Source organism: Orcinus orca, chromosome 2 (assembly GCF_937001465.1).
Source record: "Orcinus orca chromosome 2, mOrcOrc1.1, whole genome shotgun sequence".
Taxonomy (NCBI): domain Eukaryota; kingdom Metazoa; phylum Chordata; class Mammalia; order Artiodactyla; family Delphinidae; genus Orcinus; species Orcinus orca.
Window position 1 is genome coordinate 190577715 of NC_064560.1, and position 24868 is coordinate 190602582.

At 39.4% G+C, this 24868-nt stretch overlaps 1 protein-coding gene across 6 annotated transcripts in view; it reads right to left on the reverse strand.

Annotated features, from left to right (window-relative positions):
- BTBD7 (BTB domain containing 7) overlaps positions 1–24868 on the reverse strand; it is an 81129-nt gene that overhangs the window by 21863 nt on the left and 34398 nt on the right. The window contains exon 4 of one of the 6 annotated variants that reach the window (XM_033419272.2): positions 15716–24451. The exons of the other annotated variants lie outside the window; for them this stretch is intronic. Coding sequence (XP_033275163.1) covers positions 24351–24451 — 101 coding nt within the window. The 3' untranslated portion in view covers positions 15716–24350. Of the gene's footprint in view, positions 1–15715; positions 24452–24868 lie in introns of those variants that run through there. 6 annotated transcript variants of the gene reach the window in all.

The window sequence follows — 24868 nt, forward strand, 5'->3', positions numbered from 1 at the left end:
ATTACTTATTGAACATCAGTGTGTGAGACACCAACCTTAAACGTATCAATGGTAAAAAAGAACAAGGAGATAAATAAAATCTCATGGTAATCACGAAGACTTGGTGGGATGGGATAACAGTTGGTAACTGTAATAGATTATGACATCTATAGGGAATCTGCCGTTCCATAAAGACAGATCCATAGAAAAAGGCAAGGAACCCTCATAATTGTTTAAGAAAATAAACATCTATGTGCAACTCAACAATCTGTATAAGACATTATAGTGGAGGGCACTGGACCAAAGTGGAAAGAAAGAAGAATAGGTAGAAATGGCACAGTTTTGGGAACTGGCAAGAGGAAGGCTTGGATGACACCTGACTGATAAGAGAATCCACCCTTGGGGGTAAGGCAGGTGGGCTATCTTCTAGGAACTATGAGGACATCTGTTTTTTGTATTATTCTAATAAAAAACCAACACTTCGCATCGCCAATAGTTTAATCCCTCAGAATACAGATAAAATACTGCAGTTTTTTGTTCATCTGGTGAACTAAAAAGAAATATGTGGTTTAAGTGAAAAGGACCAGGATCCTGGAGAAAGTGACTATGGCACCTTAAAAGCTCAAAGAAGAGAAGAAGAAAATCTGAGGATAGTCATCTATTTTCCTTAGGAAAGATAATTTCAAAATACAAAGATAAAATGTAAGTAAAATTACAGTGACAAAGACTGTGTAAGGGAAAATGGCTAAAGTTGGACAGAAATTCTTCACAACTAAGTTTACTATAAAATAAAAAAAGAACCCCAATAATGGGGGGGGTTGTTTAAACACCACCACCACCACCAACAACAAAAATGTGGCTAAACAGGCTGCTCTCTAATGAGCTCAGAGGTTTAAAAGATAGAGTAGTAAAAGACAGAAAGGGCAGCAGTGAACTCTGGAGACTTCCAAAGCTCAAAGTTCTTGTGAACCTATGAAAAGTGAAAAGAGAAAGATAACAACTCCCATTTTCAGGTGATATAAGATCATTAGGAACCAATAGCGAGTCTGTAAAAAGTAATGCTTCCTTCCCTTTTCTGATATGGTACCAGATAAGCAGAATATCATAGAGAACTGTATAACCTGATTTCTGCAAAGCATTTAACAAAACACTTCATGATGTCTCTAGACTGTTAGCTACAGAAGACGGGGACCGCTGTCTTCACTGTATCTCTAGCACCTTCCACCACATGGTAGGCATTAAATAAAAATTTGCTGAATGTACAAATGAGATCTTTGAAGATAAGACAGAAAGATGTGGAGGGATGACAGAACAGTGGCTAACAGAACCATTTGCAAGTAACACTGATTAACTCCCGGGATGGAGTGGAGAGTCTCTGTCTTTCCGATGTTAATCAAGAATTTGACTTTCTCTTTCTGACACATATATATGGAATCTAAGAAAAAAAAAATGTCATGAAGAACCTAGGGGTAAGACGGGAATAAAGACACAGACCTACTAGAGAATGGACTTGAGGATATTGGGAGGGGGAAGGGTAAGCTGTGACAAAGTGAGAGAGTGGCATGGACATATATACACTACCAAACGTAAACTAGATAGCTAGTGGGAAGCAGCCGCATAGCACAGGGAGATCAGCTCGGTGCTTTGTGACCACCTAGAGGGGTGGGATAGGGAGGGTGGGAGGGAGGGAGACGCAAGAGGGAAGAGATATGGGAACATACGTATATGTATAACTGATTCACTTTGTTATAAAGCAGAAACTAACACACCATTGTAAAGCAATTATACTCCAATAAAGATGTAAAAAAAAAAAAGGAATTTGAATTAAGTTGTGGAAAGTATGCTTCAAAGTCTTGAGATGACCTAAAGCTGGGAAACGCAGTTAAAAATACACTGGATAAAATGATCATAATTAGCTAAAAAGATGGATCGAAATGAAGATGAAATCTAACTAAAAAAATCAGAAAGTTCTATATTTAGATTAAAGAAAAGCAACAGCACAGTAAAAGACAGGGGCGAGCTAGTTTAACTATAACCGCTTATTTAAAGATAATATCTGGGTATGTTAACTGAACAAATGCAAAATGTGACATGGCTGCTATAAAACTAAAGCAATCTCAGGCTTTTAAGATACAAGCATAGAGTCATAATCAAAGGAATAATGTTGCACTGCTCTCCTGTGGGGTGCTGTGCTCTGTTCTGAGCCCTGTGTTTAGACGGGCAATGACAAAACTCCAGAATTCTCAGAGGAGGGTGTAAGTACAGTGGAGGGTTTGAGACCTGTTACTGAAGAAAAGCTCTGAACAAACAAGATTATTATTGATTTATGTAAGAGAAACCTGAGGAGAGACATAAGAGCTATCTTTCAATGTTTGATGGAACCTCATAAGGCAGAAAAGAAATGACCCATTCTCTGTGGTTGCAAGGGCAAGTCCTGGGAAACACTTGATGGTAAAAGAAGAGAGATTTTGACTCATTATTAAGAAATTTCTAACAGTTAGAACTGCTCTCCTTACCTCCCCTCAACAAAAGGATCCCTCTAGAAAAAGGCAGGAGCAGAGGCTAGCTTGTCGCATCAGGAGTAGCATACCAAGAACCCTTACACTGGGTATGGAACTAAGGTAGGAAGACATCCAAGCTTTTTCTGCCACAAAGATAAAATCGTTTTTAGAAATAACAGAGTAAGCATAAGAGTAATTAAATCTAAAGATTAAAGATTAATTTATTTAATCTACACATTAAAATGAGATCCTTATAAATGAAATCTGCATGTAAACAACACCAAAGGCATGAATATGTGCTGATGAGAAGTGGGAAATATGGAAAAGTTCTGAACAGTTCTCAAGATTTTACTGTAAGCCTTGAATGCCAAGCTGAGGACAGGCCTCGCCCAGCAGCCAGTGGAGAACTCCCGTCAGTCTGCTGTTTTAAAGCGGGCATTGAAGTGGAGTCAAGTAGTATGAGTCAACATGACAGGAAAGGCAATCCGGTAGACATGTTTGGGGACAAAGCCAGGCAAATTAGAGAAAATGTGGTTTTTAAAAGAATGTGTCACAATCCTACTAAAACCAGGATATTGGCAGAGGGAAGAAAGGGAATTAAAGATAACATCATATATTTAAACTTCTGAGGTTTACAAAGAAGCTAGACATGACAGGAAAAATGGACTTTGAAATCAAACTGACTTGAAATCCCAGCTTGACCATTTAGCAGAAAAGTCACTTTGGGCAAATCACTTACCCTCCCTGAGCCTGAAATGTTTTCATCTGTAAAACTGGGATTATATTCCTAACTCAGGGTTATGATATGAGATTTAAATGAGATCGTATCCTTGATGATATTCTTCCTTCATTCGAACATTCTGGAGTACCTACTTGCCAAGTGCTGTAATTACAAAGCTCTTTCTACTGCACAATTTCCTGGGTAATGTCACCTGTCCCCATGGCCTTAACTCCCATTGTAGCCTTATGTCTTTCAAGGTCCAACCTAGAGCTAGCTCTCTCCTGACATCCAGACTCATTCCTTAACTTCCCAGAGTTCACATGGATATTCTGCAGACATCTTTAATCCAAAAGTCACTTCGTTTCCTCTGGGAAATCTAGCCCTTCCTCCTCCCTCCTCTAGCACTTCCCTCCCCATATATATATACACACACATATATATACACACACATATACACACACACAACTTTGTTATATACGTAACAAATTATTCAGTAGCCTGACTTCAAGATAAAATCCAAACTGCAGTTTTTTGGGTGATCTGGCCTCTGCCAACTTCTCCAGCCCCTACTCGGCTCATATCCTGCACTCTAGTCATACCGCATTACTTACAATTTCCTAGAATTCCACCGAACTCTCTCACCTCTAGGCCTTTACATATGTTGCTCCATTTTTCTGAAATGCTCTTAATTTTCCTTCGTAACTCCTCCACATCTTTTAGACTCAGCTTAGATATTGCCTCTTTCAAAAGCCTATCTTGAACCTGCTCCCCAAAGCCTAAGTCAAAAGTCAGGTGTTCCTCTTACCTAAAAGTTTCCATGGTGCCCTGTGTTTCTCTCTGTAATAGCATTAAACTCTCATAATAGTTTATCTTTCTGATATATTTGTCTGAATCCTCTATCAGACTGAGCGCTCCTTTGGGGTAGTGGCCCCATCTTTTTTTTTTTTTTTAATAAATTTATTTATTTATTTATTTTTGGCTGTGTTGGGTCTTCATTGCTGTGTGCGGGCTTTCTCTAGTTGCAGCGAGAGGGGGCTACTCTTCATTGAGGTGCGTGGGTTTCTCATTGTGGTGGCTTCTCTTGCTGCAGAGCACGGGCTCTAGGTGTGCAGCCTTCGGTAATTGTGGCACGCAGGCTCAGTAGTTGTGGCACACGGGGCTTAGTTGCTCCGTGGCATGTGGGATCTTCCCGGACCAGGGCTCAAACCCGTGCCCCCTGCATTGGCAGGCGGATTCTTAACCACTGCACCACCAGGGAAGTTCCAGTAGTGGCCCCATCTTATCTCTGATTCTATCTATCTACCTGACACCTGGTAAATAATCAATTTAAAACAAACATAAGAGAGGGCATGCGCTCTCTTTTTTCCCTATAGAGCTTACTGACTCCATTTCCTAACTACAGACTAAACAGTACATATATTTCTTTAAAGACAACTAAATGACACAGTCAGAATGACTACTTTATCTTTTTAAACTAGAACTTTAGAGCTTATTAGACTATTATCCACATGTGCTAGATTACTGTTTAGACATATTCACTACTACCACCAGCCTTCTGATCCCCCTACCCCACCACCTCCACGGGCAGAGTGTATTTCGCTGCCCCAAGACTTTGGAATTGGCCATGAGATCTGCTTTGGCCAATTAAATGTTAGTGAATGTGATGTGACAAAAGGCTTCAAAAGTACTTTTGGGAACTAGACTTGCCCTCTCACCTTCTGCCGCTGCCGTGGGAAGCACATACTGTAGCTAGTTTGTTGGTCCCAGGAGGAAAATGAGCAGCAGTGGGAACACAGCCACCGGCCCTACTCAACCATGGTGGCAATCAGAGTGACTCCAGTGCTGCAAATTTAAATTTGCGATTTCAACTGACCTGGAAATTTGTGAGAAATACATGTTTTTTATTAAATGCCACTGAGATTCTCTGGTGGTTGTTACACAGCAATGACTAATAAACCATACACCTTTTTGGATGAATCAAAGCTTTTAATGATTTCCTTGTAACAGAAAAACTCATCTGTAGCCTAGCCATGTAATGGCTCAAAGATGCCCATGTATTTTGCTTAGGTAGCAGATTTCCAACAATGCTGTTGTGAGGCTGGCAGACAGTATGAAGTCTGTCTTTTTGCAATTTACAATTCTTTCTGCTTGTGTGATAACCCCATTTTACAGATCCATCTCCAACTTTTTATATCCTTTCTTCTATTCTCTTTCACCAGAATATCTTTTCTAATCTTTAACTTAAGGTGGTAAAAATGCCTCTCTCCAAAAATTTGAGCTATATAACATGAATGATCAAGGCAGAAATACAAAGTGAAACAAATTAATTTGACATTTAGTAATACAAATGATTGTTACTGCTGCATGTTAATTAGGACCACTTTCTGTTTTTATTATGAACATTTTTGTTTTTCTCCTCTTCGTGCTCCTCTGATAACTAAAATGCACTTCAACGTTGACAGATTTCCTGAATAATACACTGTCAGCACCTGTCTTTACTGCCACTCTCATACTCTTCGTTATTCCTAGGTATATACCCTCATACATGTTTCATCAATATCAGTGGGAAACCTTTTCATTGGCTCATATCCAACAGGAAATGTATAAGCTGCTTCCAAATTTAGAGTTTCATATTGGGTTTGAGGTGGTAAGCGGAAGAAAGAAATAGACAAGGGGGAAGAAAGAAAAGGAATTATGGAGATTACGGCTTGCCATGCAACATAAAACAACATAATAAGGTTAGAGGAAGGCCGGCCTTAGAGCATGCATAGTGACTCTTCAGTGGCACCAGAGTTAGAATGAAGACTTCAAGTGCAAATAGGCTTGAGAGAAAAGTTGTTTCAGTTCTTTCCTACTAACCCCTACATGACTGATTCCAAATCCTAAGGAAAGGAATTATGAAACAAGAGGGAAATGAGGGCAGCATGAAGTAGCAGGAAGAGCATATAAGGCTTTGAATTCAGGTAATTATATCACTAACTCTTGGCTCTCACCTATCAGCCTGTACTGGATCAAAGCACACCACCCTCTTTAGTCTCATTTCCTCACATCCAGGATGAAATAATTCCATCAGAGTTCTGAGGATTATGTTAAATAATATTGGGGAGCCAGTGTGTCCATGAACACTATCCTTTTTCTAGGCAAGAAATCTTAAATCAGCTGTGCCAACTATCTTTCTCTCTCTTTCTCACATACACACACACAAAATAAACTAGTTAATGTTTCTTACTGATTCTTCCTTCAAAATGCTCTTTGATTAGCTTTGTTTTCCATTCCCATTAACACCACCTTGGTTCAAATCCTCAGTACCTCACACATTAATTATAGAAAAGCTTCCCACTATCTCTGTCCCTTCAGTATTCTATTCTATAATGATCACGCAGCCGAAAGGTTTGCTTTCTAAAACACCACCATCAACGTATCATCCCTGCACATCTATTTTAAAAAGGCAACCAGAATTCCAGATCCGAGGCAGAGAATAAGCATGAGACATGGGGGTTAGAAGGCAAGTCAATCTATGCCTTAGTGTTTTTCATTGCTAGTCCTTGGACTCTGCAACATCTGAGAGCTGGCTGGATAAAGGTTCCTCTCTGCTATCCTTCAGGAGGACCATTCTGAAGAAGATTCTACAAAACTCCTCAAGGATCCTGGCTTGAAGCAGGCTTGAAGCCCAGTAGCCTCCAGTGGTAACCAACACAATGGCCCACTCTTACGCTGCTTTCCTTCCTCCCCCGTTGCAATCCCTCTAATTCTCATTCTTGTTCATGGGATGCCTTACCAAATAAACTACCTGCAAGCAAGCCTTTGTTTTAGGCTGTTTCAGCACAGGTTATGGGGGAATGAGAGGAGACACCCACACTATGATAGTAAGATAAGTGGCCCTAGGAAATAAGATTCTTGAGTGAGATTCTGGAACTAAATCACTCACTGGTAAGATGGCGAAGATTCTGGAACTAAATCACTCACTGGTAAGATCACTCACTGGTAAGATGGCGAAGAATGGACCCCATTCCTAATGACAAGTGGGGTGGTGATAACCCCTGCCTGTAGCAGCATGACAATACTAAGATTCTCCACTAAGTGAAGTATTAGTTCGGTAATAGTGGTTGAACTTGAATGGAAACATTAGTAATTCGAAGGACCTGATGTGGCTGGATGAAAAGTCATGAAAAAAAGAAAATGACAGTCACCCCTCAAAGTCTAAGAATTTTGTCAAAATCAGGAAACTTCTAGATCAGTGTTCAAAGAGACCCTTATTTCCTGCAGCTGCAGAAAAGACTGCCAAAACTCAGGCTCAAGATTTAATTTTAAGGATATCAGAACTACAAAGAAGACTTGAGCAAAGTCTTGGCAAACCTCTGACAAAATCTGGGTCTTGATAGGAACAGGTGGACACAGAAACCTGCAAGGGGGATATTTGGGTGGATGAGCTAGGAATGCTAAACCCCAAGATTCACTTGAACTTTCCACGCTGGGAGGTGCCTGAAATAATCCTCCCATATCCTTGCTAGAGGACAGTAGCGTTCTCTTGCCAGAAGACCCTGGAGGTGCCTGAAAAGACAGGGTTTGTCTTCTTCAACATCTGCCCCTGCCTGCTCTCACTAGCTCCAAACCAATAATGAGGATCTGTTCAAGCATAATCACATTCTGAGAGAGAAAGTACAGTTCCTGTTCTGGGAAGAAAGCACACCCACCCAAGGAATTACAAGACCTGGATATAAATACTGTGAGAGTGGATACTGAGAGTGCTGTGCCAGGGGGCTAGGCCTGGGGCAGTGCAAAAGGAGCAGGAAGGTGTTCGTCCAGAATCTGAGGGACTCAACTGCAGTACCTTTTGGTGCTTCCTTGCTCAGTGATAATGGAGGCTGGGCAACTGCAGATACTCCTGGGATGAAGGTCTGGGTCATCTCACCTGGCAGGCTATCTAGACCTGATGAAATGCTGGCAAAGCATGAAGAAAATCTAGGTTGGGTGATGGAAGAGGGAGACTGTGCTGACCTGTACTGTTTAAACTTGCTTAAGCGAAAACTCTTTTCCACGATCTCCATCCCTGTCTGTTTCTAAGCTAAAGTTGGCCAAAACAGAAATGTGTGATTTGAAAGGAAGCAGCAGCAGCCATTACTCTCTAAAAGTCACTGTAGGGACTTCCCTGGTGGTGCAGTGGTTAAGAACCCACCTGCCAATGCAGGGGACATGGGTTCAATCCCTGGTCTGGGAAGAGCCCACATGCTGTGGAGCAACTAAGCCCGTGTGTGACAACTACTGAGCCCATGTGCCGCAACTACTGAAGCCCGTGTGCCTACAGTCGGTGCTCTGCAACGAGAAGCCACTGCAATGAGAAGCCCGTGCACCGCAACGAAGAGTAGCCCCTGCTTGCTGCAACTAGAGAAAGCCCGCGCGCAGCAACAAAGACCCAACGCAGCCCAAAAAAAAAAAAACAAAAAAAACCCAGAAAAAAACCCACCAAAAATCCCAAAAACAAACAACAAAAAAAGTCACTGTAGCTAGATGTGGTGACAGGCAGACACAGAGGTGCCCGTGGATTCTAGCTTGTCCTTGCTCTGCAGCTCTGCATCCAGCTCCCCCTCCCAACTGCAGCCCTGGTGACAACACCAGCTCCAGGCAACCACCAGATGATTGGCTGCAGATCCATGGAGCCACTATCGGGCGTGCTTCCCCCTTTGGAGCCACTATCGGGCGTGCTTCCCCCTTTGCAGCTCCACCTTAGTGGCTCGATGTCCTTGGCTTCCCAGGTTGACTGGTTGTTAACTCCTTTGGGTCTAACTCCTCTCCCTTTCAGACCTTCACTTCCCCAGCTTCTTCCACAACTGTGTAAGGCCCAATTCCTATAATAATCCCCCTACCCCGAAAGTCAGAGTTGCTCAGCTTCCCTGACTGAACTCTGAGTGATACAGTTACAATGAGAATATCAATTATAGGCTCCAGCCAATTGTAGCAGCTGGGACTGTGGCTAATAGCACCGTCTTTCCTGAACTGAGTCTTTTATAGAGGCGTGGATGGTTATCACCTTGAAGGCTCTGTGATAAATTAGATTTAAATTACTGATTTCCCCTAATTAAGTTAAATCACATGGAATTGTTGATATTACACCATTCTAACCTATGAAAATCAGAAGATTAAATAATGTATTTGTTTTCCATTGCTATGTAACAAATTATCACAAACTTAGTGGGTTAAAACAACAAACATATCATCCCATATTTTCTGTGGGTCAGGAGTCTGGGCACGGGTCACCTGGGTCCTTAGTCAGGGTTTCTGAAGGCTGCAGTCAAGGTGCCAACTGGGTTTACATTCTCATCTGAAGGCTCAACTGGGGAAGAAGTTGCTTCCAAGCTCATTTGGGTTGCTGGCAGAAATCATTTCCCTGCAGCCGTATAACTAAAGGCCCAGCTTCTTGCTGGCTATTAGCTGCGGGGTTCACACTCAGCTCCAAGAGGCTGCTTGCAGTACTTGCCATGCAGCCCACTCAACAGGCCATCTCACCACATAGTAGCTTACTTCTTCACAGCTGGCAAGGTAAAAAGTCTCTAGTGTAAGTCTACTATGAAGATGGAGTCTTCTATAATATAATGAAACCATGGGAGTGATATCCCATCATCTTTACCATATTGTATTAGTTAGAAACAAGTCTTACGTCGCACTCACACTTAAGGGGAGGGGGTTGCATAATGGTATGAATACCTGAAGGTGAGGATCATTAGGGGTCACAGTAAGTTTATAAGCGTCTTAGCAATATCCTTTCTGACATACTAGACAATCCTAAGCATTTTAGTCTGCCACAGTACTCATTTCTTTGATCTGCTTTAGCTGCCTTTTCTCAGAACATGTCTAACGTAACTACATTTCTGAAGAGCAGTAAGAACTGCAATCAATATTTTAGGTAAAGGTGTATCATAGTTTGGCCAAAAAAAAAAAAAAAGGACTGATAAGAAAGCCAAGAATACTCAGTGAGGGAAAGGACAGTCTCTTCAATAAATGGTACAGGGAAAACTAGATACCTACATGCAAAAGAATGGAACTGGACCCCCTATCTAATACCACTCAAAAAATTAACTCAAAATGGATTAAGGACTTAAAGACTTTAAACTGTAAAACTCCTAGAAGAAAACACTGGGAAAAAGCTACTTGACATCAGTCTCGGCAAGTATTTTTGGATATGACACCAAGAGCACACGCAACAAAAACAAAAATCAACAAGTGGGACTATAACAAACTAAAAAGAGTCTGCATAGCAAAAGAAACAATTGACAAAATAAAAAGGTAACGTACGGAATGCGAGAAAATATTTGCAAGCCATAAATAACAAGGGGTTAATATCCAAAATATATAAGGAACTCATACAACTCAACAGCAAGCAATCTGAGTAAAAAACTGGGCAAAGGACTTAATAGGCACTTTTCCAAAGACATACAAATGGCCAACAAGTACATGAAAAGGTGCTGAACATCATTAACCACCAGGGAAATGCAAATCAAAACCACAATGAGATATCATTTCACACCTGTTAGAATGACTATTATCAAAAAGACAAGAGACAACAAATGCTGGCAAGGTTGGAGAGAAAGGGAACCCTTGTGCACTGTTGGTGGGAATGTGCATTGGTACAGCCACAGAGAACAGTAGAGAGGTTCCTCACAAAATTATAAATAAAACTATCATATGATCCAGCAATCCCACTTCTGGGTATATATATCTGACGATATGAAATCACTATCTTGAAGAGGTATCTGCACTCCCATGTTCATCACATCAATATTCACAATAGCCAATCCAAGACATAGAAACAACCTGTCTATCAACAGATGAATGGATAGAGAAAATGTGAGATATCTACATCTATAATCTATATCTAGTATTCAGCCATAAAAAGAAAGAAATCCTGCCATTTGCAACAACATGGATGGACCCTGAGAGGATTATGCTAAGTGAAATAAGGCAGAGAAAGAAAAATATGGTATCACTTATACATGGAATCTAAAAACATCAAACTCATGAAACAGAGAATAGAATGGTGGTTTCTAGAGGCTGAGAGGCAGGGAAAAGAAGATGTTGGTCAAAGGGTACAAACTTTCAGTTATAAGATGAATAAGGTCCAGAGATCTAATGTAAAGCATGGAGACTAGTTAACAATATTGTACTGTATACTTGAAAGTTGCTGTGAGAGCACAGCTTTAATGTTCTCACCATAACAACAACAAAATGTTAATTATGTGAGATAAAGAATACGCTAACTAATCTTATTGTGGTAAACATTTTGCAATGTACACATGTATCAAATCATTGCATTGTATACCTTAAATTTACACAATGCTATATGTCAATTATAGCTCAATAAAGCTGGGGGAAAAATAACTCTGGATTAAAATCTATTTTCATTATAAAAAAAAGGAGACTGAGTTTTTCTGGGTTTTATTTCTTATACTCTTTTGGCTAATGTTCAGAACCTGGTTGTCCCTGTTGGGTAGAAGGGCATTAACATACAGGCAGAGACTTAAGTGTAACATATTTATCTATGTGGAAGTATGTCTTTCAAACTTCTGCCCCTTTTAACAGCCTTATAAGATTTTCTTGTAATAGCTAAATGCCAGAAAGCATTACTAGTATTATAGATCCATTCCAAATCTCTTTTAAAATTCCCTTTCAGTATATTTTAAAAGTTATGTTCTAATACAATCTCTGGATTGTCTATATCTGGATGGATATATAAGAAACTGATAACACTGGTTGCCTCTGTGAAGGGGAACATAGGGGCTGGGGGACAAAAAGTTGAGAGGGCAGGAGACTTTTCGCTGAGTACCCTTTTGTACCTTTTGAATTCTGTTCCATTTGAATGATTATCTATTCAAAAAATCAAATAATAAAAAAAATAACAAAAAACACCAGGCTATAGAAGGTGCCAGGAGTTCCTTCCCTCAGTGCTCAATATAAAATCAATCAATGACCACAAAATCCAAGCAAATATTGGGAAGGAAATGAGAAGGTTCGCTGCTTTGAGAACATTACTCCCTTCTGATGGGAAAGACACAATCGCTGAGATTCATGTAACTTGTGTGTGAAAATGTACAAAGAGTGCTTGTATTCTTTACTCTTACAGCTCTGCCAGGCTGTGTGAAAGGGAAAAACAAAGATGGGAAAGAAGCTGAAAATGTCTAAAGAACAACTTTAGTAACTAAAGGAGGAGGCTAGAGCACACAGACAACTGACAAAAGACTGAAGATTTCTCTTTATACCATGAAAGGAAAAAAAAAAAAGACTAAGAATCCCTAAGATACTTAGTTAAATATAGATTTATATTTCTTTAATGTCTATTATAAATTAACGTTTCTAATATGACATTTTTAATATTTGTGCTTAAGTGTTTTTTGGGGTGAGAACAGCATAATGAAAGGGAGAAGCATTCATGGGGATGTCCGTTCTCTGCACACAAACACTATATATAAGCCTCTGCTAAACTAAAATGCGAGGGGATCTAATTCTGGGACCTACAGGATGCCTGAACTCCTTGAAATTGAACACACGTTCTCACGTGCAGGCATCTTACTGGAAGAGAGATGCCAAGATACACCACTAGAGTCGGACTGATCCGAGACCCAATCCCAACTCCCTTTAGCTGTGTGATGTATGAAATTTTGCCTGTTTCCTCATCTGAAAAATGTTTCCTAATCCTAAAAATCTCCCTCATCAGGTTATTTTGAGGATTAAATAAGAAAATATACACACAGCATCTAGCACATTAACATACGATAAACATTAAATAAATGGCAGCTATTACTATAACTAAGTTCCCTTGAAGAGGGCCCCCACCGTTCTGGTGTATTCTAATTCAAAAGCAAGTATGGGGATTTGTGGGGGTAGGAGAGGGTAGGAAGGGAGCATAATCTTAAGACAGCAGAGCAAGTCAAAGATCATAAAGGGAACAGAAAGGGTCAGTGACAACCTAAATGTGCACTTTTCTCTCACAGATCATTTATTAAAATGCTACATAAAAATAATCCTAGTACTTATTACGTGAAAAACTCAGAAGTGTATGCCTCTTTATCTAAAAACAAAAAATACCCATTTATACCTATACCATGTTTATTATTCTTAAACCATTTTCCCACTAGTAACAAAACAGTAAGCTAGTATCCTTAATTCCATTATCATAATAAAGGAAAAGTCCAAAGCTCTTGGGGTAGAGCCAATGTAATTATGACTTTCAGAAAACTTTTTGATATCTACTGGTTTTTATCTCTTCAATATAATCATGTTCTCCCTTTGAAACAGTGTACCTCACAGATGGTTTCTTCTTACAGAGATCATATTCCCTCTCCCCCTCAAATGGGAAAGAGTAGCTCTGGAGTTGGAAAAACCAGGATTCAGATTTAGGCCTTAACACTTTCTAGTTGTAAACCCAGGTGACAATATTTTCAAGCCTGAGTTTATCTGTAAGATGGAGATAATACCTACCACAGAGGATAACGTGAGCTAAGAGCTTACACAGTGCCTGGCCAAAAAATAGGTGCTCAAAAAATTCTACTAAATAAATGAATAAATAGAGTAAGGAACTTTTTAAAAAGAATTAGTACTTTTTGATGCGTAATTAATAGATTTTACCTGCTTAAAGAACGTATGCATTTAAAATAAAAACACTATTTCTGGAACATTTCTTATGGTCTCTGCATGCTGCAACCAAAGAGAGCGTTCAGAAATGTAAATTTAATCAGGCCACAGGCTCAGGATAAGGCCAAAAGTCTCAGCATGGTATACCAAGTTCTTCATTACACAGCCCTGCCGGCTGCTATAGCCTCATTTCTCCATCCCATACCTCTCTTATCTCTGCAACCCCTCCCCTTCCCACCAGCCAAAAGTGCCTTGCTCTCATTTATCTCTAGGCCTTGCTACCTGCAGTTCCTTCTGCCTGATATGTGCCTCTTTATCTCCAACCTTTATTTACTTAACTCCTTTCGTTCTCCAGGTCACTTCCCTGTAAAGTTCTTGTATAGTTCTTCTTGATACTGTCCCTCCTTCCCTGTCTCTCCTTCCCTAACTCCCTATATTGAGGGTTGAGGCTCCTCTTTTTCCTATGTGCTCCCTACCATTCAGTGCTTTACTCTATTAGGGCACTGACACTGGAATTGCCTATTGGCACTCACCACTGGACTATCCTATTCATTTCTCTACTCTCAGGGTCTGGCATACAGTAAGAGGTCAATAAGTGTTTGCTAAGTGAATAAAGTATAGGAGTCACAGTGCTAATTCTATACCAAGGATCCATTTGAATCAACAGGTTACATTCCTCCCTCCCCCCATAATGTCCCATTGTTACCTTTATTTGCTTGAAAACCCAGGCAGCTGCTGTTCTCTCAGGTTTACAGACCTATCATGATGAACAGATTTACGACACTGTATCTATCTACTATTTAACTTAGTACTTGCTACCTTCTATTTAACTAGGTTAGGAGGGGGAGTTCACACCACTGAAGACTTTAGATACTTAATATTTTTCTTTACACTTATAAACAAAAAACTATCAATCTAGAATTTACAATGAGGCATAAAAATAACAAAGAAATTATTTAATCATACATTTCTGAACCTCTCATAATTAGATACAAGCTCAGACAGATATCAAGGTTTAGAAAACCAAGGTGATGCCCACGTATTTTCTAGAAATAGTTTAGTGAATCAGGTTCCAAAATTCACCATTGGTTTTTTTTTCTTTTTTTGGCCGTGCCACACGGCATGTGGGATCTTAGTTCCCCGACCAGGGATTGAACCCTCACTCCCTGCAGTGGAAGCCCGGAGTCTTAACCACGGGACCACCAGGGAAGTTCCAGCATTGTTCTTTAATGTAAACTTCATTAGGAAGGAACACTGACAGTGAAAACTTAGTATTAAAACAAACCCACTTCAGGGGTCTATTATGGTTGAAGGGGAACATGGTTAAAAACAAAGCCATGTAACTGTGCAAATAGTGTTTTCAGTTTTCTGGCATGACTTTCAGATGTGTGGATATTTCACCTTCAAGTACTTTGACATGTAAAAACATTTATTCAAAGTCTTATGGACACATCAGTGCTAAGTATGAGGCATGCTTCAGTGGAGAGAACAAAACCAGAGCTCAAAGTCTTTTAATATATCAAAGCGACCCCCTTCGTGGAGACATATTTAGTGAGGCTAGCCCATGTTAATTTATAATAGGAATTGATACTCCTTTTCATCTACATATATGAAAAAACAGCTGGATGGAAGAACTTTCTAGTCAGTTTATATTCACTGAATGTTTTAGCAGGCTCATAAATTAACACTCCAAACTCAGATTCAGTCTTCAGGAGATATTTATAAAAAGGTACTATTTGTTAAGTGTTTTTCACTGAGTAGTGATTCTGAAGGTTCTTCAACACCTTTTGTATTATTTTTATTATCTGAATATCCAACCAGGGCATCCTTGCATTTTTAGAAACAAACAAGAATACAGTTATTAAAATAAAGTAACTATTATGTAACGACATAATTTTCCCAAAGTTTATTAAGTATGTAAAAAAGCGAGACACAGGATAACATGTATAGTATGGTACTATTATATTACAACAGAACAAGATATGCATGTGAAATACACACACACACTCATACACATGCAAAGGTTTGCAAGGAAACTCAAACTGTTCAAATCATGTCATCAATAAGGATTTGGGGAAAGGAGTGGTAATAGGTGAAAATACACTTTAGGCTATGTTTCTGTACGATTCCCTTTTTCAACAATGAGCATACACTGCTTTTGAAATAAATTCATTCAAATTTAAAGTTGTTACAAGGAATGGTTTACTTATGAATGTTACCAAACACACTGTCTATAAACTTTTTAAAAGTACGAAGTATAGGGAATTCCCTGGCCGTCCAGTGGTTAGGATTCCGCCCTTCTACTGCAGGGGGCACGGATTTGATCCCTTGTTGGGGAACTAAGATCTGGCATGCTGCTTGGGGCGGCCAAAAAACCAAAGTATATAGGAAGCTTAGCTACTGCATATAGAGTTGGTGGTCGGTAAATTCTTGTTTTGAAGTCCATCTTTTGATCAATAGAAGTGGTCTTGGGGAAGTAACAATGTAAGTTACTCATCTCATCTCTAAAACAGGCAGGATGATAGCAGCTACCATATGAGCTATTGTAAAGATTAAGGGAGGTCTTACACAAAAAGGGCTTAGCTCAATGTTTTGCACACTGTAATAGCTAAAACATTTAATCTATCTTAATTCCTGGAATAGTTTCCTGCAGCCACTTTTAAAACCAGAAGTAGACAGAATACTTGTATCTACTCTGGATATTTTAGGAGTTAAGTGCAATATTTGGTTTTAAGGCAGAAACGTCAACTATGTATCTCAACACTGAGTTTGAAAAGCCAGGATACTTGTATAATACAGAGGTTCTTCCTCCTGTCATTTCCCCTCCTAACTCACTAATAATGCCCTCTCCCAATCCCATTTTCCTTGTACTGGTATAACCTGCATCTTAGACTGCATTAGTTTCTGCACTCCTTGGCAATAGAAGGTATAAGAGGAAGGTCAAAATCTGACGATGGCAGAGTCAGAAAAATAAAAATAAGTTGGGGCTTTAGGAAAAGGCCACAATTTAGGCCGTTTTTCTTAGTGTTTCTAAGAGAAAAGGGAACTATAACTGAATCAAAGCAAAATGGGAATATACACCAAATAGCCCACCACCATAGGGAAAGTTCTATGGACCATTTTTTGGAATGGCTCTGTTTTGCCATCTAACATTGGATGTTTCTTGCAATTGCATCATTGCTTTTAAAAAAGTCTGAATCTGGTAATTTTTTTAGACCTCGGAGACTTGGAACTGTACTGTCAAATTATGTGTAAGGAAAATAACTCAATTCTTATCTTTAGAAATTGTCTACTTAAGTTAATGTAATCTAGTTTTAAAACCATTTGTTAAAGCCCAACTGTGAGCCAGGCACTGTGCTTGGTGCCTGTACTTCTATGAAGAGGAATAAACGAGCTCAAGCTGAGGAACCCAGACAGAATTTATATGGTTAGTATGTGGCAGAGGCAGGATTAGAACACAGATCTAACCTCATCTAATGTTGTTTATAAAATACCATTAAATTTGGGCACTGCTATTTATCTCTGAACCTCTCTGAGCAAATGGGAGATGACATGAATCAGCATATTTGAAGTGCCTGCTAGGTACACAGTGGCATTTGAAAACTGTAATTCTCTTCTCCCTGGCACTGCATCTTGTATAGCAACAGTGTTCAAAAAATGTTAACCTGGGCTTCCCTGGTGGCGCAGTGGTTGAGAGTCCGCCTGCCGATGCAGGGGACGCGGGTTCGTGCCCCGATCCGGGAAGATCCCACATGCCGCGGAGCGGCTGGGCCCGTGAACCACGGCCGCTGAGCCTGCGCGTCCGGAGCCTGTGCTCCGCAACAGGAGAGGCCACAACAGTGAGAGGCCCGCGTACCGCCAAAAATTAAAAAAAAAAAAGTCAACCTGAAATCAAGTATCTGTTTCAGAATACACTGCAGATGCTATCTGCTACCTCCAAGTGGGCAGAATTCAACATACTCTTTAAATAATATAAATGCTCAGCTCTTTCTTATCTCAGAGAAGTAGTACTGTTGTTCAAAGTTTTGTGTTCATACCTATACTGACCTGAGTATAGCATTTCATCTTCTATCTGATTAATATCTATAAAGTTCAAATTAAATCCAATTGCTTAGACACTGACTATAATAAACACACAATTTGGGTTGGGGGAAATAAACCAAACCAATCTTCCTCTATTTCATTTCCCTTCACTGTGGCATCCTTGGAATTTCAGTATTACAGAAAAAAGGTTGTGCGCTTACTGTTGAGAAACGGCTTCTAATTAAACTCTGCATAATTTTAAATAAAGAGGAACAGACATTTGATAGACTTCAAATAAACTGTATGTATTTTAAAATAACACTTGCTATGACTGTAAAGTGCCTGGTGTATATTACATTTACATTCAAAAAGTCATGTAACAAGCCATAATATTTACACTCACTGTCTTCTAAGTATATAAAATAAGGGTGAATAAACACTCTACTTTCAATAGACAAGAAAATGGCAACTCCTTTACAATTTTATTTTCCTTTAATAAAACAGGATAGGGCTTCCCTGGTGGCGCAGTGGTTGAGAGTCCGCCTGCCGATGCAGGGGACATGGGTTCGTGCCCCGGTCCGGGAGGATCCCACATGCCGTGGAGCGGCTGGGCCCGTGAGCCATGGCCGCTGAGGCTGCGCGTCCGGAGCCTGTGCTCCGCAACGGGAGAGGCCACAACAGTGAGAGGCCTGCATACCATAGGGAAAGTTCTATGGGCCATTTTTCACGTACCGCAAAAACAAAACAAAACAAAAAACAGGATAAATAAGAAGTAAAAAGATGTCTAATTTAGAATAAGAATTTCCAAGTTACTTTAACGTTTTGAATTATATTTGCATTATTACTGTAAATGTTTTTATTAGTGAGATTTTAGATACATAATTAATTCTTTGATCTAAATTATAATTAGCACAAAAGGTAAGATTATACTTGGATTAAACTTTTTTGGCTTCAAAAAATTAATAGCCTTGACTGGCTTCCAAGAATATTCTAAATTCAATTGATATTCTATTTCATATCAATGGACCAACAAAGTAAAGAGCTGATGAGACAATTTTACTTGAAATTTAACTTAAAACTACGTTTAACAGTACAGAGTTATACATCATTTGGACCACATCTAAATTTACTTTTATAAATAATACTTCATATTTATCTCGATTGAGGCTCCCTGCTTTCATTTTATTTGCAACTTCTAGGGTTAAACATTTATTATACCCCTCCCCCCTTTTAAAAGAAAAAGTTACTCAGTTTTCATAGGTTCTAAACATAATTCAAAATATATAACTGAGAGTCTACCAGGAGCAAAGCCCTGTGCTAGGTTTTTTGGGTGATTCAAAGATGACCCAGATTTTGATCTTATCTTTAGAGAATATAGTTGATACTAGTTGGTAGAGGAAATGAAACAGGTATATAGGTTAATTTCAAATAAGTCAGAAGATGTAAAAACCTAAAAGAATAATCAAAGTGTTTTAGAAGTTTGCAAGAAGCAGAAAATACTTTTAATTTGTAATGCCTAAGACCAAACAAGGGAAGTAGCATGTGAGTTTGGTCTTAAAGACAACGGTAGAATTTGAACATTTAGTGAACAAAGTCAAAGATATTACAAAGCCAAAGAAAAGTGTGAGTAGAGGGTCAGAGGTGAAGAGTTTATAGTTTATATGAAAAACGGTTTAAGTTCTAAAATAAAATGTGCAATTAAATATTTTAAATATTACATGTTACAATTTTGAGTAAGTTTTGTAAGCTAAATTTTATTGTGATTAGAGATGTGTAACTTGAGTCTTTTGAGCTGCCATTCCTGAAACTGAGATTAATTCATCTATGTCACATATTTAACTGAAACCTATATTTACTACTCTGATCTGTTGATAATGGTCTTTAACTTAGTTCCATTGTTCTCTAGGAAGTATATCCAGACTAATCTGCTGAAGAGGAAATAACTACAGACAGAAGCAAAATGAACTGTCAGCTCAACCAAACCGAGACAGAAGGAAGAGTGTCAACATGGGGACAATGGAGAGGATGGGAGGAGGGAGGAATGGATTAGAGTGGGGACAGTTAGTCTTTGCTATTTTGCATTCGTTTCAAGTCACACACTCTTGGAATCTGACCAAGTTGCTAAGGGAAAAAATTAGGTCATTGCTTTCAGTTGTTTCTCTGTTAGATTTTTAATCCAATAAAATATAATCACATGTATTATGCCTAAAAATATGGACAATGAATTTCAGAGGCTATTTTGGAACTAAAGTTATAAATTTCATATTCCAAAGATTGAAAAATACAGTTTTGATCAATATGAAAAAATAAATCTGTTTAAAGCATATTACTGTAAAATGTCCTGGACTGGAATATGCATGTAGATGTTGGTGTTAATTCTGGGCTATTTTGTTCTGAGGTCAATGGTATTTATGACATGGAAACAGAAGTTCTTACTGTAGGCCTGTGGGTTGTTAAAGTTCATGAGAAAACCTGTAGTTCTCCTAAAGAGTGGATTTTTATTAAAAAAAATTATGAATCAATAGTATATTCTCACTGTTCTCACATTTTCAGAGCTGCTTACACAGCGTATGCTAAGGTCATTGTGCAAAGTCAGTGATCAAACACCTGGTCCTTCTTTTGAGGCTCTTCCAACCTAGTCTTCTATTTTGGAATTTTATACACTAGTCTTTTTAATATAGGTACTGTTATGAACTAGGCTTCTAAGCTGCAACCACAGAAAACAACTCTGGTTGGCTTAAGCAGAAACGGAATTTATTTGAAAGGATACTGTCAGTACAGAGCTGCTGGGAAAGTTGGAGATTAGGCTCAGAAAACAAACAACAAAGGAAGGCTGCAAGTGAGTACTACACCACAGAAACAGTCCAGTGAGTACCTTGTGCAGCCTTGGGACCGTGGCCAAAACCACTCCTGGACAGTGAATGCCATCACTGGTACCACTGTCATTGACTTCTCTCCTTTTCCACTAGGTGTTGGTGTTGCTGCTCCTACCCTGCTTCCAGAAAGAATTCTCTACAGTCCCCGATTCTCTGTGCCATCAGCTCTGGACTGAAAAAGCCTAGGTCATGTGCTGAAGCCCTAAACACAGAGAAGGCTGAGAAAGCAAGTATCCGACCTTTTAGGTTTTTACACTGGGAGGTGGGCTCTGCCTTCTGTGAAGACCTACACAGTGAGGAATTTCCCAACATTAGGAAGGAGTTCCTTACTATGGGCAGCTGAAAAAGTCAAATAACTGATATTGGAATACTTGCCTATTCAGGAAAGAATGGCCCGCTCAGTACAAAGCCCTCTGTTCTCTGGCGAAGTGCTCTGAAGCAGTCTGAGTGGTGATGTACCCAGGTATTTAAATCTCCAGCTGGCCCACAATTCCCCCACATATGTGTTTAGCCCCATCTGCAAGCGGTTCAGTCCCACCAGGCTTATAGCCGAGGCTCCTCTGAGTTGATGCTTCAATCACTAGTCTGATGATTTGTTCCTGCAACTAGGCCACAGTGGCCTCCCACCATCATCCTCGAAAAGTGGTTCTCATACTGCTCCCGTGCCTCACCATGCCCTAATTCCTGGGCTTGGGGTTGGAAGGGCTGGTATGAGTCACAACTTCATCACTTACAAGCTTAGAAGAAGGCTAGTTATTAATCTCTGAGCCCTACTATACTCATAGGTTGTCAAGATAACCAAATGAGAGGAAAGTAAAAGCCCTGTGTAGACCAAAATTATAAGCATGATCTCATTAGTTAACAGTCCTGATAGATATGATAAATCCCCCAGTTCTTCAGGATTGTGGTCAATCTAGATCTCTCTGGTTCTTCTGGGTACTGATGTCATATCTTTATTTTATTATAAAAAATCAATTTTGTAATCAAAGCAGTGTATGCTCATAATTTAGAAAGTCTTGTACCTAGCAATAAAAAGCTTACTCTAAAAATAAAACCTCCTGCCCTATCTCTCTTCCACACCAGTCCTGCTTCCCAGAGGCAACTACTCTCAGTTTTTTAGTACTTTAGTATCTTCTGGTATTTATCTCCTTCTATTATAATTTTTATAAAATTTTATGAAAATAAAATTTTAGAAATTTTATTAAACCAAAATTCAATGTTCAAATTATGACGATTATTTTTTTTTCTGGATGTGGACCATTTTTAAAGTCTTTATTGAATTTGTTACAATGTTGCTTCTGTTTTATGTTTTGGTTTTTTGGCCACAAGGCATGTGGGATCTTAGCTCCCCCACCAGGGATTGAACCCACACCCCCTGCAGTGGAAGCACTTAACCGCTGGCCCACCAGGGAAGTCCCTATGATGACTATTTAAATACTACTTACTGCTGAGCCAGGCTGGATACTAGAATTACATTTTCCTCCATATGTAACTTTAAATTTTTCTGGCAAATATTAATTTCCTCTTTTCTCACTTGCTTCATTTTTTATAAATTAACAATAGCTAATTCTTCATAAATGTACCAAAAGATCTATAACACCTTTTTCAATGTCACTTGTCACTTAATGTTCAAACATTCAGGTAATTGATTTCTTCCCAGATATTTACTTCTTGGAGCCTTTCCTCCTCCTCCTAGTCCAGTCTAGACTAGACGCCCACTACACCTAACATACAGCTCGTCCCTAGGATTTTCTTTTCTTCTTTCTGGTGTTAGACCCCATTTACTGGATCCCACACTTCCTTGTTCTTGGTTTACTTCATCATTTAGTGGAACACATCCTTGGTAACTTCCTGAGTAGGGGTAGACGGGAGGTAAGTTTTTCGAGGCAGGACTGAAAAATGCATTTATTTAGCCTGACACGTGATTGACAGTGTGGCTAAGCATAGAATTTTGTGTTTAAAACAATTTTCCATCAGCTTTTTAAAGGCAATATGTAATTCAGTTGTTGCTACTGAAGAGTTCAATACCATTCTGATTCCTATTTCTTGTATGGAAACTAATTCTTTCCTCTCTAAATCATTTCAGAATCTTCTCTTTTTCCCTGGTGTTTTCTAGTGAAAGGGATGAAACTTTTAATATAGAAATCCCTTTCACTTTGGCAATATTGATTGTATTATTCCTTAGATACTGTCTTCTCTTCCATTTTCTCTAGTATATATTTCTAAAGCCATTATTTAAGATGTTACACTTTCTGGATGAATACTCTAGTTTTCTTATTTGTCTCCACTGTTGTCCCTCTCTTTGTTATTTTACTTTCTAGATTTCTTAACTTTCCCTTTCAATCCTTCTATTACAGTTTTCATTTCCAAAAGCTCCTGTTTTTACTTTTACAGCATTCTATTTATGTCTCATTGTTCAATAAAATGCTCTTTTCTGTAAGGATATCTTGATTCTACTGACGTTTTTCTTCTGCTCCCTTCATTGTCTGTTTCTTCTATGTTATTATTTCTGTCTCAATTTGGAAGCTTTCCTCAAATGTCCAGGGTTTTTATATTTAAGACTGAGGCAGTAAATACCTACTTGGAAGCTCTTACAGAAGGAGGCTTGCTGACTGTAGTCTTCTCTGTAGAACCACTGGAAGGTATGCTGGCTTTTTCACTGTGTAATTTCATCATGAAACCCTGAAACAGGTCTATATGCTCTTGGGCTGTTCACCACTTCTGGAGCCCAATTTACTGTCTTGTATCTGTCCAGGCTTGGACCAGAGCAGGTGAAGGTCAGGGAATGACTTCACCATTTAGTTTGTAGGCTTTCACATAATTCTAGGTTTCAACCTTGAGCCTTACCCCGACCCTTCTTTATCGTTATCTCCAGATGTGGAATCTCTCTAGCTCACTTCGTTTGAAAATAAACCTCAGGTCTCTTGTGTTTAGAAGGGAATTGAGGGGGCAGAGGTCAGGATTTGCCACCTGGTTGCAAGTGATATTAATGCAAGGACAGATGGACCACTGAAACAAAATGAAAAAGTACTAACTCACGTATTCATGGGAGCTTAATAAAGGGTGGCACACAGTAAGTTGAGGCCTCATTACCTGTTAATTCACCTCCTTAACAGTGATTGCCTACTTGTCTGAATAAAACACATTCTCAATGTAGGCCAGGAATCCTCCCTTTTATCTACTTGCCAAACCACTCCGGCTGTCTGCCTATATTGCCTCTTTTTATGATGTTATTTTTTTTTTTTAATTTTTAAAATAAATTTTTTTATTTATTTAATTTTTGGCTGCATTGGGTCTTCGTTGCTATGTGTGGGTTTTCTCTAGTTGTGGCGAGCGGGGGCTACTCTTCATTACAGTTCGCGGGCTTCTCATTGTGGTGGCACCTCTTGTTGCGGAGCATGGGCTCTAGGTGTGTGGGCTTCAGTAGTTGTGGCACGTGGGCTCAGTAGTTGTGGCTCACGGACTCTAGAGCATAGGCTCAGTAGTTGTGGCGCGTGGGCTTGGTTGCTCCGCGGCACGTGGGATCTTCCCGGACCGGGGCTCGAACCCATGACCCCTGCACTGGCAGGCGGATTCTTAACCACTGCGCCACCAGGGAAGCCCTATAATGTTCTTAAAACTATTAAATCACCTCTCCACCTTGAAGGGCATACGTTGTCTCAAGGTCTTGCCTCCTTCGATAGAATCTGTCTCCTTTTGAAACTGGGCTTTAACTTTTAAAGTTAAATCTAATTTGGAATAAAAGGTAACAGTCATTAATTCATAAACATTTACTGAGTGCCTACTATGCCCCAGGCACTGGGGACACAAAGATGAAAACAATATGGTCCTATCCTCAAGTTGCCAGTCTAGTCTCACAGCCTTTCTTAACTGGGAGTCCTCGTCTGAATCATAGAACACAGAAAATTATTTCGGTGACTGGTTTCTTAATTCTCTCCAAAATGGTATGTAACTAGTATCATGCTGGATGCATGGAAGAGATGCTAATTCATTACACATAATAGATGCCTCAGAGGATTATAGGTTTAATCTGCTTGCAGAACTCTGGCTGAGAGCTGAGTGACAAACAGCCAGATACAATAGTTTGATAAGTGGTATGCACCAACTCACTAGTGATAAAATTATAAGAAAATCTTAAAAACAGT